The sequence below is a fragment of the Stegostoma tigrinum genome, chromosome 29, assembly GCF_030684315.1.
Source record: "Stegostoma tigrinum isolate sSteTig4 chromosome 29, sSteTig4.hap1, whole genome shotgun sequence".
NCBI lineage: Eukaryota > Metazoa > Chordata > Chondrichthyes > Orectolobiformes > Stegostomatidae > Stegostoma > Stegostoma tigrinum.
In genome coordinates this window covers 26,915,517-26,940,189 of record NC_081382.1, presented here as the reverse complement: position 1 = coordinate 26,940,189, position 24,673 = coordinate 26,915,517, and the positions used below count along the sequence as shown (strand labels likewise).

Here is a 24,673-nt window from a genome sequence, read left to right as displayed (position 1 = left end):
TACCCTCAAGTATATTGAAGCAAGTTTAAATTTAATTGGGTGGGGGGGTGTATAAATAGACTTGCAGCTTTGAAATCAGAACCATACTAAATAGCAATACTTAATTGATACTTCATCAGATTAGTAGATCAAAATCCCAGTCAGGAAAATTTGGCTTCTAGGGTAGAAACAAAGGAAAAATGCAAATTAATTTAGGGAACCTTTAGTGGACTGGACTGGGAGCTTATGATTTGAGGCATTGGCTTTACAAATTATTGTTTTGTGCTTTCCCGGTCAGTCTGGAAAAGATTTATATTAAACTTTTCCGTCTGCCATTATAATTTTGGATAACTGTTTAGTTGGTACAGAGCCCAAAAAGAGGTTGAGACCTGGATCACTTCCTGTTTGTTTCCACTATAATGGATCTTCAGTCATAGCTCCTCAATCCTTTATTTTCAACAGTGGGAAATAATTCAGTTCTACAAAGTTCTTTTTTAAAAGTCAAAACTAAGGGTATAGAAGCTCTTTCTTCCTTTCACATGGATCCTCTTCGTAAATGGAGTAAGAATTTCAGGATGGACCTTGAAGATTTTTCTCATTTTATTCTGCTAATTTTACTGCATCCTCACTCTGACATGAACCAGTTGCTAGAGTATAACATTATACCTGTGGGGCATTGGATCTCAGTGACCATTCTTCCAATGTAATTCACCTGCTATGATAGCTCACTATTTGACAAGAAAGACTTTAACAGTTATTCTCATCTAGTGTCCATGTATGTAGGCTTCCAGATGGGTCACTGAGAACTTATCATAAATGGGAACACTGGCCCAATTTTTTTCCACTTCATAAGCTGGGATATTGAGATCAATTATAATGCTTTTGCTGCTACCCTTGCAAGCTAAGTTAACTTAGCACGGACAAAATACTGGTTTCTGTGTTTACTCCCTCAATCCCAAGGCAAATTTAATATCAAAATGTCACCGTGTAACTCAATTCCAAGATTAAAGACATTTTCCATGGTCATGAATTCTTGCCAGTGTTTTCATTTGCTGATTAGCTGGTTGGTGAGTTTTTTTTTTAACAAGGGATCTTTTGACTGAAAGTCCTCAACAAGCGGCATGACACCGGGGTTTGAAATGGTGCATACTTAGCAGACAGTACCAGAAGGTAAAAAAGTTTGTTGACTAGCTCAGGAAAGAGATTTGTGATGATGTAGTCCTTCAAGTGATATTGACGTGTACTGCAGATGCTGGAAGCCAGAGTCTATAGGTATGAGGCCGGAAAAGCACAGCAGGTCAGATAGCATCTGAGGAGTAGGTAAGTCAACGTTTTGGACTGAAACCCTTTGTCAGGACTGGGCAGAGAGAGGAGAGCCCAGAAATAAATAGAGGGCAGGGTGGGGCTGGGGCTGGGGCTGGGACTGGTGGGGGAAGGGTAGGAGAGAAGATAGGTGGATGCAGATAGGGTGTTATGATGATTGGTCAATGGGCAGAGTGGTGCAGATAAGTGAGGAGAAAGAATGATAGGTTGAGTCACGTCAGGAGAGAGAGGACTTGACATGGGATAAGGCTGGGATGAAGGGATTTTGAAGCTTGTGAAGTCTATTTTAGGGTCACTGGACTATAAGCTTCAAAGGTGAAATATTGTTCCTCAAGTTTACGTTTGGCCTCACTCTGATAGTGGAGGAGGCCAAGGACGGACATGTGAGAGGGTGAATTAACTTGGATCGCAACTGGAAGGTCAGGCTGGTTGCTGCGTGCAGATGGTCTATGTGCAGCTCTGTAATAAACAAGTTTCCTGAAAGAGTCTTTGCTGATCTTATTACAAGAATTCAGTTGCCATGCTTTGAGGGTGAAACTTGCTCTTTCTAATCTGTTTTTGCTTTCCTTTCTCGGATGCCCTTGCACTGCAGCAGCCCTGAACAAGGTATTGAGTGGTGATCTGATTATTTAACCTTCCATCAATACCTTACTGAAATAGGTCACAAACAGGCAGAAGAAAATGCCTGAGGTAACATTTATTTTCCCTCCCTTCCCCTTGCTCTTATGAGAGAGAGTACGTACCTCCTCATCTCTCGCTTTCTCAGTGGTGTTAATCCAATTGGAAACTCTGTGATTAGAGACAGTGGTAATGATGTGTATTATACGAGTCTGTGGAGCAATACACTGAATAGAACATTCATTGTTACCATGTACAAGAATATAAGAGTCGTGTAGGCAGATTTTTCAAAATAACAGACTATAAGACCTTTTACATAGGTAAAAGGTAGCTAAGCAAAGAGCTCCTTAGAGGCAAAGATGGCATAAATTATCATGAGGAAATTGCAGAGGTATTGAACAAATGTTTTGAGTCAGTTTTCGCAGGAGTCAAAATTACATTCAGTATCAGAAATAAAGAATAACCAAGAAGTAAATGAGAGTGAGGAATTTAAGATTATTGATATCAGCTGAAAAAGAACCTTGAAGAAACTTCAAGGACTAAAAGCTGACAAATGCCTAGCTCTGGATTATCTGTATCCTAGTGTTCTAAAAGTAGCTGCAGTTGATACAGTGATAGTGGATATGTTGACTGTGATTTTCCAAATTTCTGTACATTTCAGAATGGTCTTAACAGATTGCAAGTTAGTGAATGTAATTTTGTTTTTCAGAAAAGAAAGGAGAGCGAAAACTAAACTTTAGGCCAGTTAGCCTGGTGTTAGTCATTAGGCAAATGATGGAATCTATTAATAAAGAAGTCTTGATGCTTTTTGACTCTGTCTGATCAGAATGTAATTTTCAGTGTGGTTTTATGAAAATAAAAACACATGACAATTTTATTTGAGTTTATTAAGGATTTTGCCAGTAGGATATGGGAGTACCAATGGATTACTATATTTGGATTTTCAAAAGACATTAAATAAGACTAACATAAAGGTTAACGTGTAAGAAAATAGCTCTGGAATAATATATAAGCATGTACAGTAGATTAGTTCAGGAAATATTGGATGGGATAGATGGAGCATTTTCAAGTCGCCAGCTGTAACGAGTGAAATTCTGCAAGGCTCTGTTTAATGTTTCTGCTGTTTGTAATCTTTACTGATTGCTTGGACTTTGAGACTGGAATAATGTATCAAAACTTGCTGACAATGCAAAGCTAAATTCAAATGTAGGGCATGAAGAGGTCAACAGGCTGCAGAGACATTGATAGATTGTGTGACTGGGCAATAAAGTGGCAAAGGAAGCATAATAGAGGCAAATGTGAGGTTATTCACTTCGGTTACAAGAATAGAAAGCTGAACATTTTCAAACATTCTGAGAGCCTGTATCAGTTGATATTCAGAGTGGCTTAACAATAAGCCACCCAGGACATTAGTACACAGGTACAGCAAGTAAAGAGGATGGCAAATAATATTTGGTGTTCTGAAGAAGGGTCACTGGACTCAAAACATTAACTCTGCTTTCTTTCCACAGAATCTGCCAGATCTGCTGAGTTTCTCCAGCAATTTGCTTTTTTGTTTCAAATAATATTTAGTCTTTATTGTAAATGGTATACAGTACAAGAATAAGGAAGTTTTGCTAAAGTTGTGTAGGTCTTCAGTCTGGCCACACTTCCCATGTACCACTTTGGTTTCCATGTCTCAGAAAGGATATACTTAGCTTGGTAACATTACAGCGTAGATTCAACTAAATTGGTTCCTGAAATTAGAGGATTGCTCAATTATAAAAAGCTGAGTAAATTTAGGGTTTAGGACTATCTAAGGTGATCCCATTGATTCTCATGCACAATTCTGAATAGGCTTGACAGGTTAGACTGAGATGTTGTTTCCTGAGGCTGAGCAATCTAAAGCACTGGCAAACAGCTTCAAAGTAAAGGATCCATCATTAAGGATTGAGAAGAGGAGAAGGTTGTGAATCTTTTGAATCCTTAGAGTATTGCATACTCTCCATCATTAAGTATACTCAAGGTTGAGAAAGATGTTTGAATTAAAGATGATATTGAAGGGGAAAAATTACAAGGACACCATTGAATGGTCGATCAGGCATATGAAGCTACATGGTCTACTCTTGTTCTTGTTTCTTATGTTCATGTTGATGACTTACTTCAAGATGAAAAGGCACTAGTTAGTGTATGTCTGGTGGCTTAGCTGTTGAGTAGATTCAAGTGGACCATATATCAAATACGCTTGGGGCCCCACTCCCCGATTGCAACTAGAAGAGTATAAGGGCAGTAGGGGTATACTCCAGGGAAATTGGGGTGGGGGGGTCAAAAAAGTGGTATGAAGTAGCTTTGGCAGATAGGATTAAGGAGAATCCAAAGGGATTCTATAAATATGTTAAGGGGAAAAGAGCAACTAGGGAGCAAATGGGGCCCCTTTGAGATCAGCAAGGCTGCCTTAGAACCGTAGGTCATGGGTGAGATACTAAACACTTTGCATCAGTTTTTACTGCAGAGAAGACATATGGAAGTGACAGAACTTGGGCAAATAAATAGTGAATTCTTGAAAAGTGTCCATTTTATAGAGGAGGTGGTGCTGGAATCTTAAAATTCATAAAAGTGGTTAAATCCTTGGGACCTGATCAGGTGCACTTTGTGGGAAGCTAGAGAAGTGAATGCTGGGCTGATTACTGAAATATTTGTATCATTGGTAGCCATACGTGAGGTGCCAGAAGACTGGAGGCCAGCTAACATGGTGCCATTATTTAAGAAAGGTGGTAAAGAAAAGCCAGAGAACTATTAGACTGGTGTGCCTCATGTCAGTGCGTGAGTTGTTGGAGGGGTTTCGGAGGGAGAGGACTTACATATATTTGGAAAGGCAAGGACTGACTGAGGACAGTCAACCTCACCGCGTGTCGGAAATCATGTCTCACCAACTTGATAGAGTTCTTTGAAGAAGTAACAAAGAGGATTGACGAAGATAGAGCGGTTGATGTGATCTGTATGGGATTCAGTGAGGCATTCAACAAGGTTCTGCATGGTGGATTACTTAACAAGGTTAGATCACATGAAAACAGGGAGAACTAGCTATTTGGATACAGAATTCGCTGAAAGGTCGAAGACAGAAGGTAACAGTGGAGAGTTGCTTTTTGGACTGGAGGCCTATGATCACTGGTGTGCTGCAAAGATCGGTGCTGAGTTCACTGTTTTTTGTTTTTTATATAAATGATTTAGATGTGAATATAGGAGATACGGTTAATGTCTGTAGATGGCACCAAAATTGGTGCAGTGGACAGCAAAGAAAGTTATGTCAGAACATAACAGGACCTTGATCAGATGGAGAAATGGGCCAAGTAGTGGCAGTTGAAGTTTAATTCCGATAACGTGAGGTACTGCATTTTGACAGGGCAACTCAGGGCTAGACTTTGACACTGAATGATAAGATCCTAAGCAGTGTTGCTGAACAAAGAGACTTTGAGGTGCAGTTCGTAGTTCGCAAGTAAACAGGGTAGTGAAGGAGATGTTTGGTATGCTTGCCTTTATTGGTCAATGCATTGAGTATAAGAGTTGGAAGGTCATGCTGTGGACGTCCCCATACAGGACGTTCATTAGACCACATTTGGAATATTGCATTCAGTTCTGGTCTCCTGTATATAAGAAAGATGTTGTGAAACTTGAAAGAGTTCAGAAATTATTTACAAGAATGTTGCCAGGGTTGGTGGGCTTGAATATAGGGAGAAGCTGAGTCGGCTTGGGTTAATGTCCCAGGAGCTTTGGAAGATAAGGGGTGACCTTATAGAAGTTTATAAAATCACGAGGGGCATGAATAGGGTGAATAGTCAAAGCCTTTACTGTGGGGTAGGGGAGGCCAAAACTAGAGGGTGTTGGTTTAAGATGAGAGGGGAAGGATTTAAAAGGGACCTAAGGGGCAACTTTTTCATGTGGAGGTGGTACATGTGTGGAATGAGCTGCCAGAGGAATTGGTGGAAACTGGTACAATTATAACATTGAAAGGGATCTGGATGGGTATATGAATAGGAAGGGTTTAGAGGGATATCAGCCAAATGCTGGCTAATGGGACTAGGTTAATGTAGCCTATCCGATCAGCAAGGACAAGTTTGACCAAAGCGTCTGTTTCCTTGCTGCACATCTCCATAACTCTAGAATCAGTTGTGGGATAAAAGTCGTGTTCTTTTTGTCCATCATCAGCATCTGTTCAAACCCCTTTTCTCTGATCTAACCTCCTCTGCCACAATAGTATATATGGATATATATATTTCTGAGACAGAGTCCACCTGTTAGCTTCCTATGCTGCTTCCTTGTAGAGCAGCAATCAAATGCAAAAATTATGATGCCAAAGACAGGCAGCTTTAGTGTTTATGCATTCCAGGGGGTGGAAAAAAAAAATCAGGGCCAGGAGTATTGCATTGAACCTGATCAAGAAACGATGGAAATTTAGATGAAGGATAACTATAAACAGTCAGAGATTTGTTTTTTGTTCATTATAACAGATTTGTTGTGCATGTGAAGCTGCCTGTTAACTCACTACCAAACTATGAAAATTAGATAAGTTTGTTCCAAAAAAAAAGTGCTCAATTTTGCTGAATTGAGAATTTAAAATGTGTCTTATTGTGTGAATATATGTACAAAACCTCTTCCGCATCTTCCTTTCAGTCTCTAGTTGACACTTCATTTAGAATATTGGACCGAGAGATGCATTACACAGGATACATTTTGTTAGATTTTCACACCGCCGTTTTGAGGAGACACCTTCTACCAGCAGCATCTCCAGGCAGCCTGCTGAGATGCAGTAATTGCTGTGAGATGAATTTCAATTACTTGTTTTTCACCTGTCATGCCATGTTCCTGTATACAGTAAAGATTATATCAGACCGACTTAATTTTGCCTTATTTCAAATTCATAACATTTTCTTTAATGATGATATGGCTTCAAAGCTGTTTTGTTTGAAAACTAGGTTTGTGGTCAGTTTTATGTTCATGCCAAAAAATGGCATTCTAGACCTTAAGGTTGTTTGAAACCTTGTGTAAATCTTCAAATTCTTATCCAAATATAACAGTGAATCTTACAGTCCAGGTAACCAAAACTATGAATTACCTTATTAGTTTTTTGGGAAAAGAGAGTCAATTAGTCTGTATATTCCAAGTTGTATGATACAAGTACTGCACAGATTCATGTTAGCGTAATTCCAGGTGTTTTTGTAAAGTCATCTGATTCAATTATGGATTTAAAAAGAGCAAATAGAATCGTGATGCATTTGGGAGTTCTTTGTGCATAAATCCAACAACTTGCATTTTGAATGCACATGTCTCTCTGAACATTGGTGTAATACCTACATAGAGGAGATATTTTCCTCCTGTAAACTGGCATAATCCAAGCCAGTCTCTGCATGAATATATAAAGAAAAACAGAATCCAAGCGATAAGGAAGTGTGTGAGATCAATTATTTCTGAAAGTCTGAAACACTTGATGAACATCCAGTAAACTTCAAATCCATCAATATAATTGGACTGGCATTGAGACGGAGGCAAGAAGAAAAATGACTACTTTAGAAGAGTTTTAAGTGGAAACACAAGTTTGGAAAGGCACCTATACGTCAAGATCAATCTTGTAGCAGGTAAAATCAATTCTAATTGTGCCTTTCTATATTTTTAAAAGTTGTTTCAGTCATCTTTGGAATAATAGAATCATTAAGAACCAAATGTATTTTTGTAGCAGTGTATCTAACCATGAATTCTTGTTTTTAAAATGTTGTTTATTCTGTTCACAGGTCTCCAAAGCACTATGCACAGAGGGGTGAAATCTCATAAAGAACTGTTCTCAAGATGGTGTGTAGCAGACATCACCTCAGGCATTGGTTAACTATGTTCAAAAATATTTTCAGAATTATAGAAAGCTCTAAATGGCAGCATAACAATGGAGATTGTCAGACAGTTGCTGGTTTTCTACCATTGTGATGAACAGTTGACCAAGGATACATCTGCTGTACTATTTCAGCTGTATCACAAAAATGTACAATAATGTCAGTATTAAGTTGTATAGTTGTAGACTAAATACTGCAGTAGACATTTTTCATTGTTTCTTTCCTACTGAAAAATGATTCATCTCATTTTAGCAATGTTAAGTGTTCCAACCTCTGTATCATAAGTCTGTTGTGTCATTCTCCCACCGCCCAAAATTACAGAAACTGCAGGATTTGTAACAGATCCTTAAAAAAGAACTCTGTTGTTGATGAAAGGAAGAGTCTTCCTATTCCAAAGACAAGCTTAGACATCTACGTATGACCTGATTAACATTCATTTCTCTTCAAGGCTCCAGCATTATGCCACTGCTGTTCTCAAGGGCGAGATTCAGCAAAGGAAGAAGATAATCTTGGTAAAGATGTACATGATTCCTTTAGACTTCACGTGTTTCAGAATTGCAGAAGTATTGGTTGAGATGTCGGTGGTTAATTATCAAATGGTTTTGCAAACTGATGGTAGATTTCAGAAGACTTAAACAATGTTGTACGCTCTGCAATCATTCTTTTAAAATTAATCATCAAACATTCCTGCCCTCCACATCTTCAGTAAATTTGAAATATTTACTGAATGGGTCATTTTGAAAGTGGATAAAGGATTCCCTCATGACATATATGCTACTATGTGGACTAGTTTATTTCATTTTTGTTTTTACCCTTTCTTCAGTAGGTTTACATACCTAAAGAAACACTGCAGTATATAAAATGTTATTTGCTTTGCGGTCTTTATTTGCTAAATGCATCGCACTGTGATTGGAGAATCAGCATTTTTACTCTGATATCTTTTCGGCTTATGTTCACAGTTTAACAGTTTTAGAATTTAGAACAGTTTTTAACAGAATTAACAGTTATGAAAAATGTGGATGTCACTGTGATTTGCAGCAGTACAATCAATCACATGTAAATTTATATTTATTGGGACAGATGAAGCATCATATTTCAACCTTCCAATAATAACAATAATGTGTGTGATAATAAATTAAAACTTTAACCGAAATGGTCCTTTGGCTGGTGGGAATAATATGGACAAGGCATAGGCCATTCGCCCCCTCAGGCATACTCTGTTATTCGTGGCTGATCTTGAACCCCTTGCTTTTCACGAATCTATTTATCTCTGCCTTGAAAATATTCGGTCTTTCTTCCTGCAAAGACTCATGACCATCTGTGAGAAAACATTTTCCATTCATCTATGATCTTACATGGGCAACATTCTATAATCTCTCAAGACCCTTCAGCATCTTCTATGTGTCAATCAAGTCTTCTCTTAGTCTCTCAAAATCCAGCAGGTGAAAGCCTAGCCTGTCCAACCTTCCTTCATAAGACACCTATCTATTCTAGATATCAGTCTGGTAAATGTTCTCCTGAACTGCTTAAAATATATTTGCATCCTTCCTTAAATATGGAGACTAATACCATGTGATTTCTCTTAATTACTTAGTGATTCATGACTAGGACTCCCAGATATCTCTGCATTTCAGAATTCTGCAGCCTCTCACCATTTAGATAATGTGCATCTTTTTGTTTTTTCTGCCACAATGGACAATTTCATGTTCCCCCACATTAAAATCCCCTTGCACAATCTTTGTCAGCTTACTCAACCAATCCAAATCTGTTTGTAGCTTCCTCATGTTCTCATCACAGCTTACTTTCGTTATCTTCTTTGTTTAATCAGCAAATTTAGCTGTCCCTTCAAGTCATTTATATAAATTGTAAATAGTTGAGGTCGAAGCACGAACATGTGGTTACATCACTTGTTACTTCTTTCCAATCTGCATTAAACTTATTTATGACTACTTTTTGCTTTCTGTTAGTCAGCTAATTTTCTAACCATGCCAGTGTTACCTCCTACACCATGAGCATTTATTTTCTGCATCAACCTTTGATGTGGCACTTTTGACAAATGCAATCTGGAAATCTAACTACAGTACCTCCTCTGGTTTCCTTTTGTACTTAGTGTGTTAATTCCTCAAAGAAATCCAGTAGATTGGTTAGACTTATCTTCCTTGAAAAACTGTGTTAATTCTGCCTGATTACTTTAAATTTATTCAAGTACCCTATTATAATTTCTTCAGTAATAACTTCTAATATTTTTTCTGATTTTGAACTCCTTGATCTCTAGTTGCCTGTTTTTTTTTGTGCCTGTCCCTTTTCCAATAAATTATTTCTATTTGAGATGTACAAATCCAAAGGATCTTCCATAAATCTAGAGAGTTTTGCAAAATTAAAAACCAATGCATGGAGACACCTCGCTAGCCAATTCTTGAAGAACCTAGGATGAAGTCTGTCGACATCCTGGCATTGTTAGCCTACAGATCCATCAGTTTACTTAATATCACTTCTCTGGTGATTGCAGATGTCCTGAGTCCCTGCATCACCACTTTTTCATGATTTATAGCTGCTTCTAGAACTTTATTTATATCCTCTACAGTGAAGACTGATGTAAAATATTGATTTAATACGTCTGCCATCACCTAATCTTCCATTATGGATTGTCCAGACATATTTTCTATGGGACAAGTGCTCACTTTAACTTCTTTAAAATATTCGTACAAACTCGTTCTGTATGTTCTTATATTTCTGGGTCGTTTTCTCTTGTCTTCTTTTTACCCCTTCTTTAGTCAGTCTTATGCAATCTTCTGACTTGCCACCTGTATTTGCTTAATTAAGTTCTGTAAATTTGATGCTACCTTTAACTTTTTCTACTCGAGCATGATTTTGGTGGGGGGGGGTCTATCCCTTGAAAATTTTCGTACTCTTTACAAGGTATGTATTCTGTATATTCTGAAAAATCCCCATTAAATGTGTGCAACTGCAAATGAATTGACCTGTGTTGTATCAGAGATAATGGGAACTGCAGCTGCTGGAGAATCCGATATAACAAAGTGTGGAGCTGGATGAACACAGCAGGCCAGGCAGCATCTTAGGAGCACAAAAGCTGACATTTCGGGCCTAGACCCTTCATCAGAAAAGGATCTAGGCCCGAAATGTCAGCTTTTGTGCTCCTAAGATGCTGCTTGGCCTGCTGTGTTCATCCAGCTCCACACTTTGTTATCTCTGACCTATGGTGTAACCTAGTTTGCCAAATAAGTTTTTTTTTAATGCAGTCTCTGCTTTCATGCCCTTATTTACATTTTGAAAAATAGTTTCGGAACCCACACCTTAGTCCCTCAAACAGAATGTAAAATTCAATCTTCATATTGTTTCTGTATCTAGGGGCACCTTCACTCTGAGATCAGGAATAAATCTTATCTCGTTGCACAGTACCAGGTATAGTACAGCCTTATGTCTGATTGGATCCTGAACATGGTCTTCTGAGAAGGTATCTTGAAAAGATCTATGAAGTCATCATACCCTTGCTTGTCTGAATTTATGAGTCTATATATTGATTAAAGACACCAAGATTATCACCATGCCTTCTGAGAAGCTCACGTTATTTATTCCTTTATGCTCCACCCTGCTGTGTGATTTATCATCAGATAGTTGGCATACACCCCTCCCACAAGTGACTTCTTGCCTTTATCATTTCTCATTTCTACCCAAATTGTTTCCCAGTTCCCTGAACTTAGGTCTTCCCTCTCTATTGTTTTTATAACCATATGAGCAGCCTCCTCACATTTACCTAGCTTGTCTTCCATAAATGTCCTGTACCTTTCGATATTCAGGTGCTAACCTGTGTCATCCTATAGCCAAGTCTTTGTAGTGGCTGTCAGTTCATATTTATTTTGCACTGTCAGTTCATGTTTGTTTAGAATGCTGCATGCATTCAGTTACAGGGATTTTAATGCTGTCCTTTTTTTATTGTAACTTCCACTCTTATCTATTGATTTAATCTTAAGATTTGTGCTGTCTACCCTTTCCTGTCTTGATCTGTTTATGATTTCCTATATAAGTATCTTTCTCTTTTGCCTTCTCTCCACCGTTTTGATTTACCACATTCACAAATTTGATCCCTTACTCCCCACAACTTAGTTTTAAATCATTTCTATTTCCAAGTTATGCAGTTCAGAAGAACACAGGACAACTGTGGTTCAGGTAAAGATTGTCCCATTATTACAAATCTGTTTCCCCTGTACCGGCATCAGTGCCGCAGGAATCAGAATCTATTTGATGACAGGATTTTCTCCCTGCTACTGCAAGTTCCTCTGTGGCACTGACTAAATGTCCCAAACCCTTGCCCCAGATAAGCAACATAGACTTTATTGTCCCTTACTACTGCAGTTACTTATTGTTTCCCTTGCTACTGCATTCTCCTGTTGTTCTGAAATGGCTTTCCTGTATCATGGTTAATTGGCCTGTAGCCCCCAAATCTCTAACCAAGCCAAGAGAACCTCAAACCTGTTGACCAGTTACAAAGATTGAAGCTCTGCCTCTTGGGCCTTTTACCTGCCTCACTGACAGTCAGATATTCATGTGACTGAACAATGACCAAATCAGAAGTCCCTGTCCTAAAAGTTGTGTCCACGTTCTGGTACAAAGAATCCAGGTAACTTTCTTTCTCCCTGGTGCATCACAATGTCTGTAGTTCAGCTATCAACAGCTCAAACTTGAAACACTTACTGCAGATGTTTTCGCTAGACCAAACAAACATCCAGGAGCACCCACATGTTACAGTTATATCACATCATTAGTTCTGCCATCCTTAATGAGTTCTAATTAACAAAACAACATCATTATGTTATCAAATCATATATTTACTTCTTTAATATCTTGTTAACCTTGCCACCAATCACGATACTATTTTGAACCTTCAGGATAGAATTAAACTTAGTAATGTACCAGATATTCACAGATATTCCTATAGTACGTAAGAACTAGGTCCAATAGGCTGAAAATCCTTGAAAAGCAAAGGATCACCAGCAAGTCCGACAGCATCTGAGGAGCAGGAAAGTCAATGTTTCAGGCCAAAACCCTTTGTCAGGACTGGGAAGGGGGAGGGGATAGAGGAGGAAATAATGGGGCTGGGGAAGGGTTGTTGTGGGATGGCCCAATCCTGCCCCTCTCTATTCACTTCTGGGTTCCCCCCCCCCCCCAACAGTCTCAACAAAGGGTTTTGGCCTGAAACGTTGACTTTCCAGCTCCTTAGATGCTGTCTAGCCTGCTTTCCAGCTTCACATCTATTGACTCTGGCTTCCAACATCTGCAATCCTTACTGTCTCCAAATCACTGATTAAAAATAACTTTTCGTGTAAAGGGACTAGTTGGCCCAGTAACCTGGCTGAAAGCTGTATTTATTGATTGTATTTCAGTGCATGCAGCAATGAAATGCTTTGCATATGAGAGATATAGGCAGATCACAGCAAGCAAAGGATGTACAGATCAAAAAGACTTAGACGTGCAGGTTATGTTATTTGAGGCTCGACCCCATTCAACTGTCTGATAATGGCCAGAAAGAAGCTGTTCTTGAACACGCTTGTGTGTGTGTGTGTGTGTGTGTGTGTGTGTGTTCAGGTTTCTGTATCTTCTGCCTGACGGAAGAGGTTGTAGGAGGTCGTCACCGCAGGTGTGATGGGTTTTTGATGATGGTCACCTTTCCGCCGCAGTGAGCCATGAATGGAAGGTTGCTCCCATGATGGTCTGGGTTGTCCACACAGCCTTCTGTAGTTTCTTAATGGTCCTGGGCAGAGCAGTTGCCCTACCAGGCTGGTATGCACCAGGTCAGTGTGCTTTCAATGGTGCATCGATACAAATTGGTGAGGGATCTTACGGATATGCCAAATTTCCTGAGCTGCCTGAGGATAAAAAGGCGTTGTTGTGCCACCTTGACTGTCATATTTACATTGGAAGTCCAGAACAGGTTTTCTGTTACCATCACTGCGAGGAACTTGATGCTGTTCACACTGTCACCCTCAGTTCCATTTGATGTAGATGGGGGCATGTTCTCCTTCTTTCTTTCGGAAGTCGATGATTGGTTCTTTAGTTTTGCTAATGTTGAGAGACAGATCATTTTCATCGCACTGTATCACCATGCCGTCTATCTCCCTTCTGTATTTTGACTCATCAGTAGATATTTGTCCCACTATGATGGTGTTGTCAGCGAACATTTCGATGGTGTTCGTTTCGAATCTGGCAGTACTGTCATTGGAGTACAGTAGGGGGCTGATGTCACATCCTTAGGGGTCTTCAGTGTTGTGTTATTGTGGAGGAGCTGCAGTTACCTATCCTCACTCATTGCGGCCTATGGGTCAGAAAGCAGAGGATCCAGTTGCAGAGTGCTGCGGTTCAGATTCCAGTCTCTCTGGTGGCATGGGTTTGTATACCACTGATGCCAGAGCTTTAACAGTCCAGCTTTAAGGCATTGCCACAGCTTCTTTTGAATGAGATAAATGCTAGTTCAAATTAAATGTGAGGGAGTATGTGATCTTCTCACTTGTGCCTTTTGGGGTCAACTAAACTGCCTGTCCATCTTCCACAGTTATGTTCTCACTTGAGTGTTCACAGTGAAGGAACATGCAGAGTCCACTGATATGCTTGAGATCTTTCGTGATTGATGGGCACTATAGGGGCTGGCATGCCTAAGTGACATTTTAACTGAATTTGTTGGGTTTACTTTCAAAGTTGTTTCTTGTTACAGCACCCCTTTTTGGAGGTGGATTTTGTTATTTATTTTTTTAAAAACTACAAGCAGAGGGTCAGTGGGTAACACCTTTTGTCTTTGTCTCACCAAGGTTGTGGGATCAAGTCTCAGTCCAGGAGTTGAACAGAAAAATTAGGAAACGGAATTGCTGAGATACTGGTGGATTGGGGGTGAAATCTGTAGTGCTGCATTCTGTCACTGCACCTATATTCAAGAAAATCAATCGGTCTGGTTTTATACTTCTTCAGCTATCTTGAATCTTATTTAACAACTTATACAGACACAAAGAAAGAACTTTTTACTGGCTGCTGGCACATTCATGTCACATCATGTAAGATACCTCATGCTCCCAGATTTGCTGCTGTTTGAAAAATCCTATAGAAGGTCATACCTTCAAGCATTTAGTTTTCCCTGTAATGTAGCTGAAGGAAGTTCAGAAATGTTTTGAGGAACAGAATTTACATCACTTTCAGGAAGAAAACCAATCTGAGGTTTTACGATTTACTTGCTGACAAGGTATTACAAAATAAGAAGAAAGAGCACTAGAGTATCATAATGAGCTTGAAGCGATTCCTGTTAGGCATTGAATCCTTATTTAGTCTCTCTGTCATTGCTTTGAAATCTCTCTAGATTGTCGTGCGTTCTGATTCTGAAAAATTAAAAATTGAGAAAATGCTTTTCTCTCCCTTGAAACACAAATCAATGGGCAGATCATATTGGGGTAACAACTAATGCATGGTAAAAAATATGGTGAGAGTTTTTATGGGGCAAGTGTACGTTATGACTCGATGAAGGTTTCCAGATTGAAGCTGGAATTCCCCTGTGGAGATGAATTGTAAGAAATTCAATTCAAACTCTTGAAAAGAAGTTTGCTGTAAGTGCAGTACAGTGTCATCATGGGAAGCATAATTGACTCCTGTTAACTTAGACTCAGTCACATCATCAGTTTTGTGTTCGTGCTGACCATGCATACGCTGATAGCATTGTCAGTGTTCATGCTACTGCTTGCTGTTGTACTTTAAAAACTTTTTAAAAAGTTGATGTGCTCGAGTACAAACAGAGCAGCCTTCTGCTGTCTGAGGGATGAGGGTTGTTTCTTTGGAGAACTTGAGACTTGATCTCTTGTAATGGAACTCATAGACCTCCTCAAATATTGCTTGCTTACCAGTCAAATTCTGCTTTTGCTCCAATGATTTTCCCTTTATCTAATTTTAAGCTGCTACAGTATGACCCAGGTAATTGTAGACCTGTGAGCCTTACGTCTGTTGTAGGAAAAGTTTTGGAAAAGATTATAAGAGATAGGATTTATAATCATCTAGCAAGCAACAATCAGCATGGATTAGTTAAGGGGAGGTCGTGTCTCACAAACCTCATTGAGTTTTTTGAGAAGGTGACCAAGCATGTGGATGAAGGAAGGGTAGTTGACGTGGTGTACATGGACTTCAGTAAAGCCTTTGATAAGGTTCCACATGGTAGGCTATCGGAGAAAATACAGAGGCATGGGATTGAGGGAGATTTAGCAGTTTGGATTAGAAACTGGCTTTCTGTAAGAAGGCAACGAGTGGTGGTTGATGGAAAATATTCAGCCTGGAGTCAGGTCACTAGTGGTGTACCTCAAGGATCTGTTTTGGGACCACTGCTGTTTGTCATTTTTATAAATGACGTGGATGGGTTAGTAAGTTTGCAGATGACACTAAAGTCAGTGGAGTGGTGGACAGTGTGGAAGAATGTTGCAGGGAGACTTGGATGAACTGCAGAATTGGGCTGAAAGGTGGCAAATGGAGTTTAATACGGATAAATGTGACGTGATTCATAGAACATTACAGCACAGTAGAGGCCCTTCGGCCCTCGATGTTGTGCCGACCTGTCATACCAATCTGAAGCCCATCTAACCTACATTATTAAATGTACGTCCATATGCTTGTCCAATGACGACTTAAATGTACCTAAAGTTGGCGAATCTACTACCGTTGCAGGCAAAGCGTTCCATTCCCTTAGTACTCGCTGAATAAAGAAACTACCTCTGACATCTGTCCTATATCTTTCACCCCTCAATTTAAAGCTATGCCCCCTCGTGCTCACCGTCACCATCCTAGGAAAAAGGCTCTCCCTATTCACCCTTTCTAACCCTCTGATTATCTTATATGTCTCAATTAAGTCACCTCTCAACCTTCATCTCTCTGACGAAAACAGCCTCAAGTCCCTCAGCCTTTTCTCATAAGACCTTCCCTCCATACCAGGCAACATCCTAGTAAATCTCCTCTGCACCCTTTCCAAAGCTTCCACATCCTTCTTATAATGCGGTGACCAGAACTGTACACAATATTCCAAGTGCGGCCGGACCAGAGTTTTGTACAGCTGCAGCATAACTTCATGGTTCCGGAACTCGATCCCTCTATTAATAAAAGCTAAAACGCTGTATGCCTTCTTAACAGCCCTGTCAACCTGGGTGGCAACTTTCAAGGTTCTGTGTACATGGACACTGAGATCTCTCTGCTCATCTACACTACCAAGAATCTTACCATTAGCCCAGTACTTTGCATTCCGGTTACTCCTACCAAAGTGCATCACCTCACACTTGTCCGCATTAAACTCCGTTTCCCAGCTCTGCAACTTGTCTATATCTCTCTGTAACCTACAACATCCTTTGTCACTATCCACAACTCCACCAACCTTGGTATCGTCTGCAAATTTACTAACCCATCCTTCTACGCCCTCATCCAGGTCATTTATAAAAATGACAAACGGCAGTGAACCCAACACCGACCCTTGCGGTACACCACTAGTAACTGGTCTCCAGGATGAACAATTCTCGTCAACTACCACCCTCTGTCTTCTTTCAGCAAGCCAATTTCCGATCCAAACTGCTATATCTCCCACAATCCTATTCCTCCACATTTTGTACAATAGCCTACTGTGGGGAACCTTATCTAACGCTTTGCTGAAATCCATATACCACATCAACCGGTTTACTCTCATCTACCTGTTTGGTCACCTTCTCAAAGAACTCAATAAGGTTTGTGAGGTACGACCTACCCTTCACAAAACTGTGCTGACTATCCCTAATCAAATTATTCTTTTCTAGATGATTATAAATCCTATCTCTTATAACTTTTCCCAACACTTTACCAACAACTGAGGTAAGGCTCACTGGTCTATAATTACCAGGGTTGTCTCTACTCCCCTTCTTGAACAGGGGAACCACATTTGCTATCCCCCAGTCTTCTGGCACTATTCCTGTAGACAGTGACGAGTTAAAGATCAATGCCAAAGGCTCGGCATTCTTCTCCCTGGCTTCCCAGAGGATCCTAAGATAAATCCCATCTGGCCCAAGTGACTTATCTATTTTCACACTCTGTAGGATTTCTAATACCTCTTCCTTGTGAACCTCAATCCCACCTAGTCCTGTAGCCTGTATCTCAGTATTACTTTGGGAGGAATAATAGGAAGGCAGAATACCAGGTCAATGGAAAGATTCTTGGTAGTGTGGATGTGCAGAGGGATCTTGGTGTCCATGTACATAGATCCCTGAAAGTTGCCACCCAGGTTGATAGTGCTGTTAAGAAGGCTTACGGTGTGTTAGGTTTTATTGGTAGAGGGATTGAGTTCCGGAGCCGTGATGTCATTCTGCAACTGTACAAAACACTAGTGCGGCCTCATTTGGAATATTGCGTGCAGTTCTGGTTGCCCCATTACAGGAAGGATGTGGAAGCATTGGAAAAGGTGCAGTGGAGACTTACCAGGATGTTGCCTGGTCTGGAGTGCAGGCCCTATGAAGAAAGGCTGAGGGATTTAGATCTGTTCTTGTTGGAGAGAAGGAGGCTAAGAGGGGATTTAATAGAGACATACAAGATGATCAGAGGATTAGATAGGGTGGACAGTGAGAGTCTTTTTCCGAGGATGATGACTTCAGCTTGTACAAGGGGGCATAGCTACAAATTGAGAGGTGATAGATTTAAGACAGATGTCAGTGGCAGGTTCTTTACTCGAGAGTGGTAAGGGCGTGGAACGCCTTGCCTGCCAATGTAGTTACCTCAACCACATTAGGGGCATTTAAACAGTCCTTGGATAAGCATATGGATAATGATGGGATAGTGTAGGGGGAGGGGCTTAGATTAGTTCACAGGTCAGCACAACATCAAGGGCCGAAGGGCCTGTTCTGCGCTGTATTGTTTTATGTTCTACAGGCCTTTGAACTGGCAGCAGGTTCTTGACCCCTGCAACCAAGCAATATGTTGCCATTCAAAGGTTGCCATAAATTGAGGAGCTTGCCTCAATTAAAATTAGGCTGATCCCAGAAATCACTGAACTAGTCTGTAGAAAATCTGGATTGCCTCCAGGTGTAAGTAGTGTTTTGGGTGGCTGGTAGTGCATGTAATTAAGTGAAATGTTTTAACGCTTGGCTGTCTGAGTACAGCAGCTTTTTTTTTTCCTTGTTTTACCCAGCACTCTCTTGCTTTCATATTTATTCATTTGCGTATAATCTGGCAATTTTTGTAACTGATACATCAGGGATGTGACCAATTTACTCAGACATTAGCAAGCTAACCATCTCAATCACTCTAGCTAGTCCAGATTAAAGTTTTATTAGCCATGAAATAAATACTCAAAATCAGCTGAAGGTATCAGCTTTAAAATTTAATGACTATGAAGACCCAGCAGTACATAAAACTGTTCGGGTTTTAAGCTGCCAAATCTTTTCAGTGAACCAACTGATGCTAAGCCAAAGGGCTTTTTGCATTTTGATTTTTACATTAACCTTCCATTAAAAATTATCACAGCTATCATCACAAAGTATCGTAGCCAATAAATTAGCATTTTATGAGACATGTAAAACAAGTATTTACGATTTGCTAATGTGACTGTCTTTCACGCTGAACTGTGTCAACTCTATTCAGTGTTTCACCTTTTTAGGTTTGTTCTATGATTAGACTGGAGGCTTTTCTATATTTACCACCAAATCAAAAATGTTGGCATTTTGTGATATAAAAGAAGTTTAAACAAAGTGAGCCATATGGTATCAATGTGGACTTCACCAGTTTCAAAATCTCCCCTTCCCCTACTGCATCCCTCAACCAGCCCAGTTCGTCCCCTCCCCCCACTGCACCACACAACCAGCCCAGCTCTTCCCCCCCACCCACTGCATCCCAAAACCAGTCCAACCTGTCTCTGCCTCCCTAACCGGTTCTTCCTCTCACCCATCCCTTCCTCCCACCCCAAGCCGTACCCCCCGCTACCTACTAACCTCATCCCACCTCCTTGACCTGTCCGTCTTCCCTGGACTGACCTATCCCCTCCCTACCTCCCCACCTACACTCTCTCCACCTATCTTCTTTACTCTCCATCTTCGGTTCGCCTCCCCCTCTCTCCCTATTTATTCCAGTTCCCTCCCCCCATCCCCCTCTCTGATGAAGGGTCTAGGCCCGAAACGTAAGCTTTTGTGCTCCTGAGATGCTGCTTGGCCTGCTGTGTTCATCCAGCCTCACATTTTATTATCTTTAAACAAAGTGAGTTACTTTTTCAATTGAAAAGAATATTTTCACAAATGTTTTTAGTTTTAATTGAATTACATATGATTTCTGAAGCTTTAGTGGTATCTAAATGTCAGTGACTTTCTGAAGAGTAAATTATTCTTGTATAATAAAGAAAATGGAAATTATACCTTTCCGTACCTGGCTGTTTTCACACCAGGCTTTGATTTGTATTGTCGACAAAATGTAAGCATGTATTTCTTTAGCTCTGAGTTCTCTAGCTCTGCTGAAATACAAACAGAGTAAAAGTACAAGTTCTGCCAGGTATCCTGGAGTTTAACTGATCGAGGCTTTTTCAAAAAAAATTGAGCGTGCTTTCATTGATAAATGTTATCTTCCAAATATTTTTCTTTGCTTCCAAAAATGTTCTAATGTCATTCTTCTTTATTATATATTTCATGGATCAAATAAATTTGAAGTGTTGCAAATCAGTCAAAACGTTAACAAAATTATTAAATCATCCATGAAAGCCTGAAACACAAATACCAAACAATGAAAACTAAACTAATGTGGTTACTAATAGTGGCTTCCAGAAACAACGAAGTGGTAACTTCTGCGCACAATTAGGACTATCACTGATACTAACTTCGAGGTTTATTAGTTAACCAATGTGTGAATTAAAAGGCTATTTTTTATCTCATGAGTGCTCAGACTCTGAGCAATTTTTTGATCTTACAAAAAAAAAATCAGTCCTAATATTATTGAAATCAATTTTGTGCTGAAGAACTCCTATCAGAGCTTGTATATTCCATGAATTGTTCTACAGATGCGTGAGAATTTGTTACACTTATCTTTGGGGTATTAGCTCAATTAGCTGGACTGCCAGTTTGTGATGTAGAATAATGCCAACAATGTGGGTTCAGTTCCTTCATTGGCTGAGGTTACAGTGAAGGACTCTCCTCAACCTCTTCCCTTGCCTGAGGTAAAGTAACCCTCATGTTCAACCCCTCTCTCTGTCTTTCTCTGAACACAGCAGCCCAGTGGTCTGCTGGGACCACAAGGACTTTCTCTTCACATTGTCTGTAATAAATTAGTATTTCAAATCCTTATATGTTTGTCAATTAAATTATTTTGCTCTTCTATCCCTCAACTATGCTGAAATAATTCATTTCTTTTCTTTTGTTTTTAGATTAACTATATTTTGGAATCTAGAGCAAGTTCAGCACGAGCAGACTATCAAGCTCAAAAACAAAGAAAACTCAGCAGAAGAACAAGCTTCAGCTTTCAGAAGGACAAAAAATCAGGACAGTAGATCAGCCTCAAAGTAAACTGTCCAGATAATTCCACTGAGGAAGATTCCCACGATTTGAGATGGGAGATAGAACTATGAAGCTGTACTTCTTCAGGCTGCCTAGAATAGAACAAAGAGAAGTAATTAAATTTTGGAGACTTTTAGATCTCTTGCTGTAGATATGTTCAAAAGGGTCCTGAGCGCTCTGGGATGCAGGCTTACCTCCCAAAGTTTTTCCTCTTGAAAAGCAGCCATATCAGAGAGAGAGAGAGAGAGTGAAAAAATGGTTAGGTTTGGTTCCCTGTGCTTTGATTCACAGGGCGTGTCCACACATATAATTACCTATGGAATATGGATTCAATGAATTGCACTGTCTGACAAATGACTTTACATGTGTCGTAGCTTGTCACATGATCAAGATAGATGAAAGTTAATCATGTGGGACAAAAGCCCTAAAATTTCATTTGATTCTTTTGAAAACAATAACTGGACAGTTTAACAGCTTTTTCTTAATGGCTGAATAATACATTTTTTATGGCCTGCGAAGGAAATAAACATTAGTTTTTACTGTGACCTGTAAATGTTCCTGCATTGTACCTGCTAACTGTAATATAATGACAAAGCACTGTGTAAGAAATAGCTGGTATTATTTCAGACTGTCATTTAAGGACAGAATGAGAATGTATAATATGTTTAAAACATTTTTTCTGGCAAAATGTATAAAAAATCTGCAGTTTCCAAAAAAACTATAATATTTTTAGTTTGGATATTCTTCATCAACCAGTTTTTAGATGACTTCACATTGTCAACATTCATTTCAAAATGCCACAATTAAGCCATAAATTAAAAATTTAGTATTTAAGGGATCTTCCAGAACTGCTGCTGATTCAGACAGTTGAATTTTTTCACTTCTGTTGATCTGGATGGATATTAATTCTATAAAATGATGATGATTTCCACATCAGCCATTTCACTAGCACAAATGTGGATCTCCACTGACTTTAATAAATTCAGCCACTTTTCACATCTCTGTAGTATTTCATGACTCTAATTAACTTCATTTTATTTAAACTAGGGATCAAAAGTCAGGACATTGCTGAGACCTCTTCTGGAGTAGTAAGAACAGTTCTGGTTACCTGGTTATAGGAAGGATAATTATTAAACTGGAGAGGGCTCAGAAAAGATTTACCAGGATGTTGCCTGGAATGGAGGGTTTGAGATATAAAAATAGACTAGAAAGGCTGGGACTTCTTTCCACTGGGAGCGTAGGAGGTTAAAGGGTGATCTTATTGAGGTTTATAAAATCATGAGGGGCATGTGGTGAATGACAAGGGTCTTTTCCCTAGAGTGGGGGAGTTCAAAACTAGGAGACTTTTTTAAGGTGAAAGGATAAAGATTTAAAAAGGATATGAGGGGCAGCTTCTTTACACCAAATGGTTAGTGTGTGGAAATAAACTGCCAGAGGAAGTGGTGGATGCAGGTACAGTTACAATGTGTAAAAGACATTTGGATAAGTTCATGAATAGGAAAGCTTTGGAGGAAAATGGGCCAAGCACTGGCAGGTGGAACTAGTTTAGGTTGGGAACATGATCAGCATAGATTGGTTGGACTGACGGGCCTGTTTCCATGCTGTATGACTATGACTCAAAGTGAAAACTAGTTTTGTCTTGCCTCACTGTCATTTGTTGAGCAAATATTTCCTTAAAGTTTGGGCAAGACCGAAAAGCCATCAGATCTAGTCCCTGCTTAAATAGCCACATCTTTGCATCTAAATCCCTCCGGTCCCTTCTAATTTCCACAGACTTAAACTGGATAGTACCCAACCATGGTCAGCATTCAGGTAAATTTTCACCAGCTTGCCAAACAGCACAACAATGCAGACTTTGTCACCTTAAGAATCAATTGGTCAATTACTATCGTGCTAACTCTCAAGTTCTTCACAAACTGCAACTCTTCAAATACCCTGCATAACTTTGTTTACTAAAAGTCATGTCCACTTAAATTCTTTGTACACCATACTATTCACAAACCCCACGCACAAATTCAGCAACTTCAAACCGTCTTTATCTTCAGTTCTTTCTTTGACCTTGCCATCCTTCTATTTGCATACTTACTCAGCCCGTTGTGTTCCTTGGTGCACTGTTTGTTTGGTCCCACCTGTTCCTTGCTATATTCCACACAATTTGGAAACAGAGTCTTCAATTCTTCCCATCCGCAATCTCCTCTTCTACGCTTCTTGAAAGTTCTCCCCAACTGATTTTGATTTAATTCACCGCTGTCAATCCTCGTCCTCTTGTGCGTTTTTTTTGTCTAAAGCATTTCAACATGTTTTCTTAGCTTGCTGTTTAAAACACATATGTAGTCAAATAAATATGGCACTGTTCAGCTCCATTTTGAAAGACTTGACTTTGTGAATGCATGCCAGTCGATGCAGAAAGTGTGTTTCTCTATAAAGGTAATGTCAAATGGAGAAGTGAGAGATACATTTAAAAGCCAACCACAGTTGTTATAACGACATCATTGTCTTCACCATTTCTGGATGAAATGATTCTGTAGCCTAATGAAATTAACATTATGGAATTCCACAAAATAAGCTTTGACCTACTGCTGGTGGCATACCTGTTGTCTTCATATAAAAAAACTTATTCTCCGGTTGTAAGCATTACTGCAACTTTCAAGATGGTAAGGAGGTCTTGCATCTCCTTTTTGAACTGTTTGTAGCAGGGCAGGCAAGTGGCTTGATTGTGGTGTGAGTCATGTCAGAAATATGTCAGACCCTAAAACAGATCAGTCAACTGGTTTGGTTTTTTACAACAATCTGACAGCTTTATGGTCACATGTATGTCCTCATTTTAAAACTCATTCAGATATTATTCCATCACTTTGGGTTTTCAGTTCACACTGATTGTTTTGATTCTCAATTCAAGCCTCCAAACTGCTTCTCCAGTTTGATGTTCTGGTTTTCAGTTTGCATTCTAGCTGCCAGGTCTCCAAAATCAGATGAAAACCAGAAGAACTGCGGCTGCTGTGAATCAGGAGCAAAAACAGAAGTTGCTGGAAAATCTCAGCCGGTCTGGCAGCATCTGTGAAGAAGAAAATTGGAGTTAACATTTCAGGTCCAGGTGACCCTTCCTCAGAACTCAGGAAGAGTTCTGAGGAGGGGTCACCTGACTTGAAACGTTAACTCTGATTTGCTCTTCACAGATGCTGCCTGACTGGCTAAGCTTTTCCAGCAACTTCTGTTTTTGCTCCAGAATCAGATGCCTGGATTACCATCTGAATTTCGCTTTCCTTCCCTAATTGGTAATCCTCTGGTTACATGACTGCTGTACTATCATACCTCATAACAAACTGCTTTTATTCAGCATAATTTGGACCAAGCTCCAGTATTTCTGTAGGTTTT

The 24,673-nt window shown here is 39.7% G+C and overlaps 1 protein-coding gene across 7 annotated transcripts in view; it reads left to right on the top strand.

Annotated features, from left to right (window-relative positions):
- The window catches only part of mapkap1 (MAPK associated protein 1), a 271,311-nt gene extending 246,955 nt beyond the window's left edge, over positions 1–24,356 (top strand). For all 7 annotated transcript variants that reach the window (XM_059638269.1, XM_048558771.2, XM_048558775.2 and 4 more), the window contains one exon: positions 21,169–24,356. In XM_059638269.1, the coding sequence (XP_059494252.1) occupies positions 21,169–21,291 (123 nt within the window). In that variant the 3' untranslated portion in view covers positions 21,292–24,356. The remainder of the gene's footprint in view (positions 1–21,168) is intronic.
- Positions 24,357–24,673: the final 317 nt, after the last annotated feature.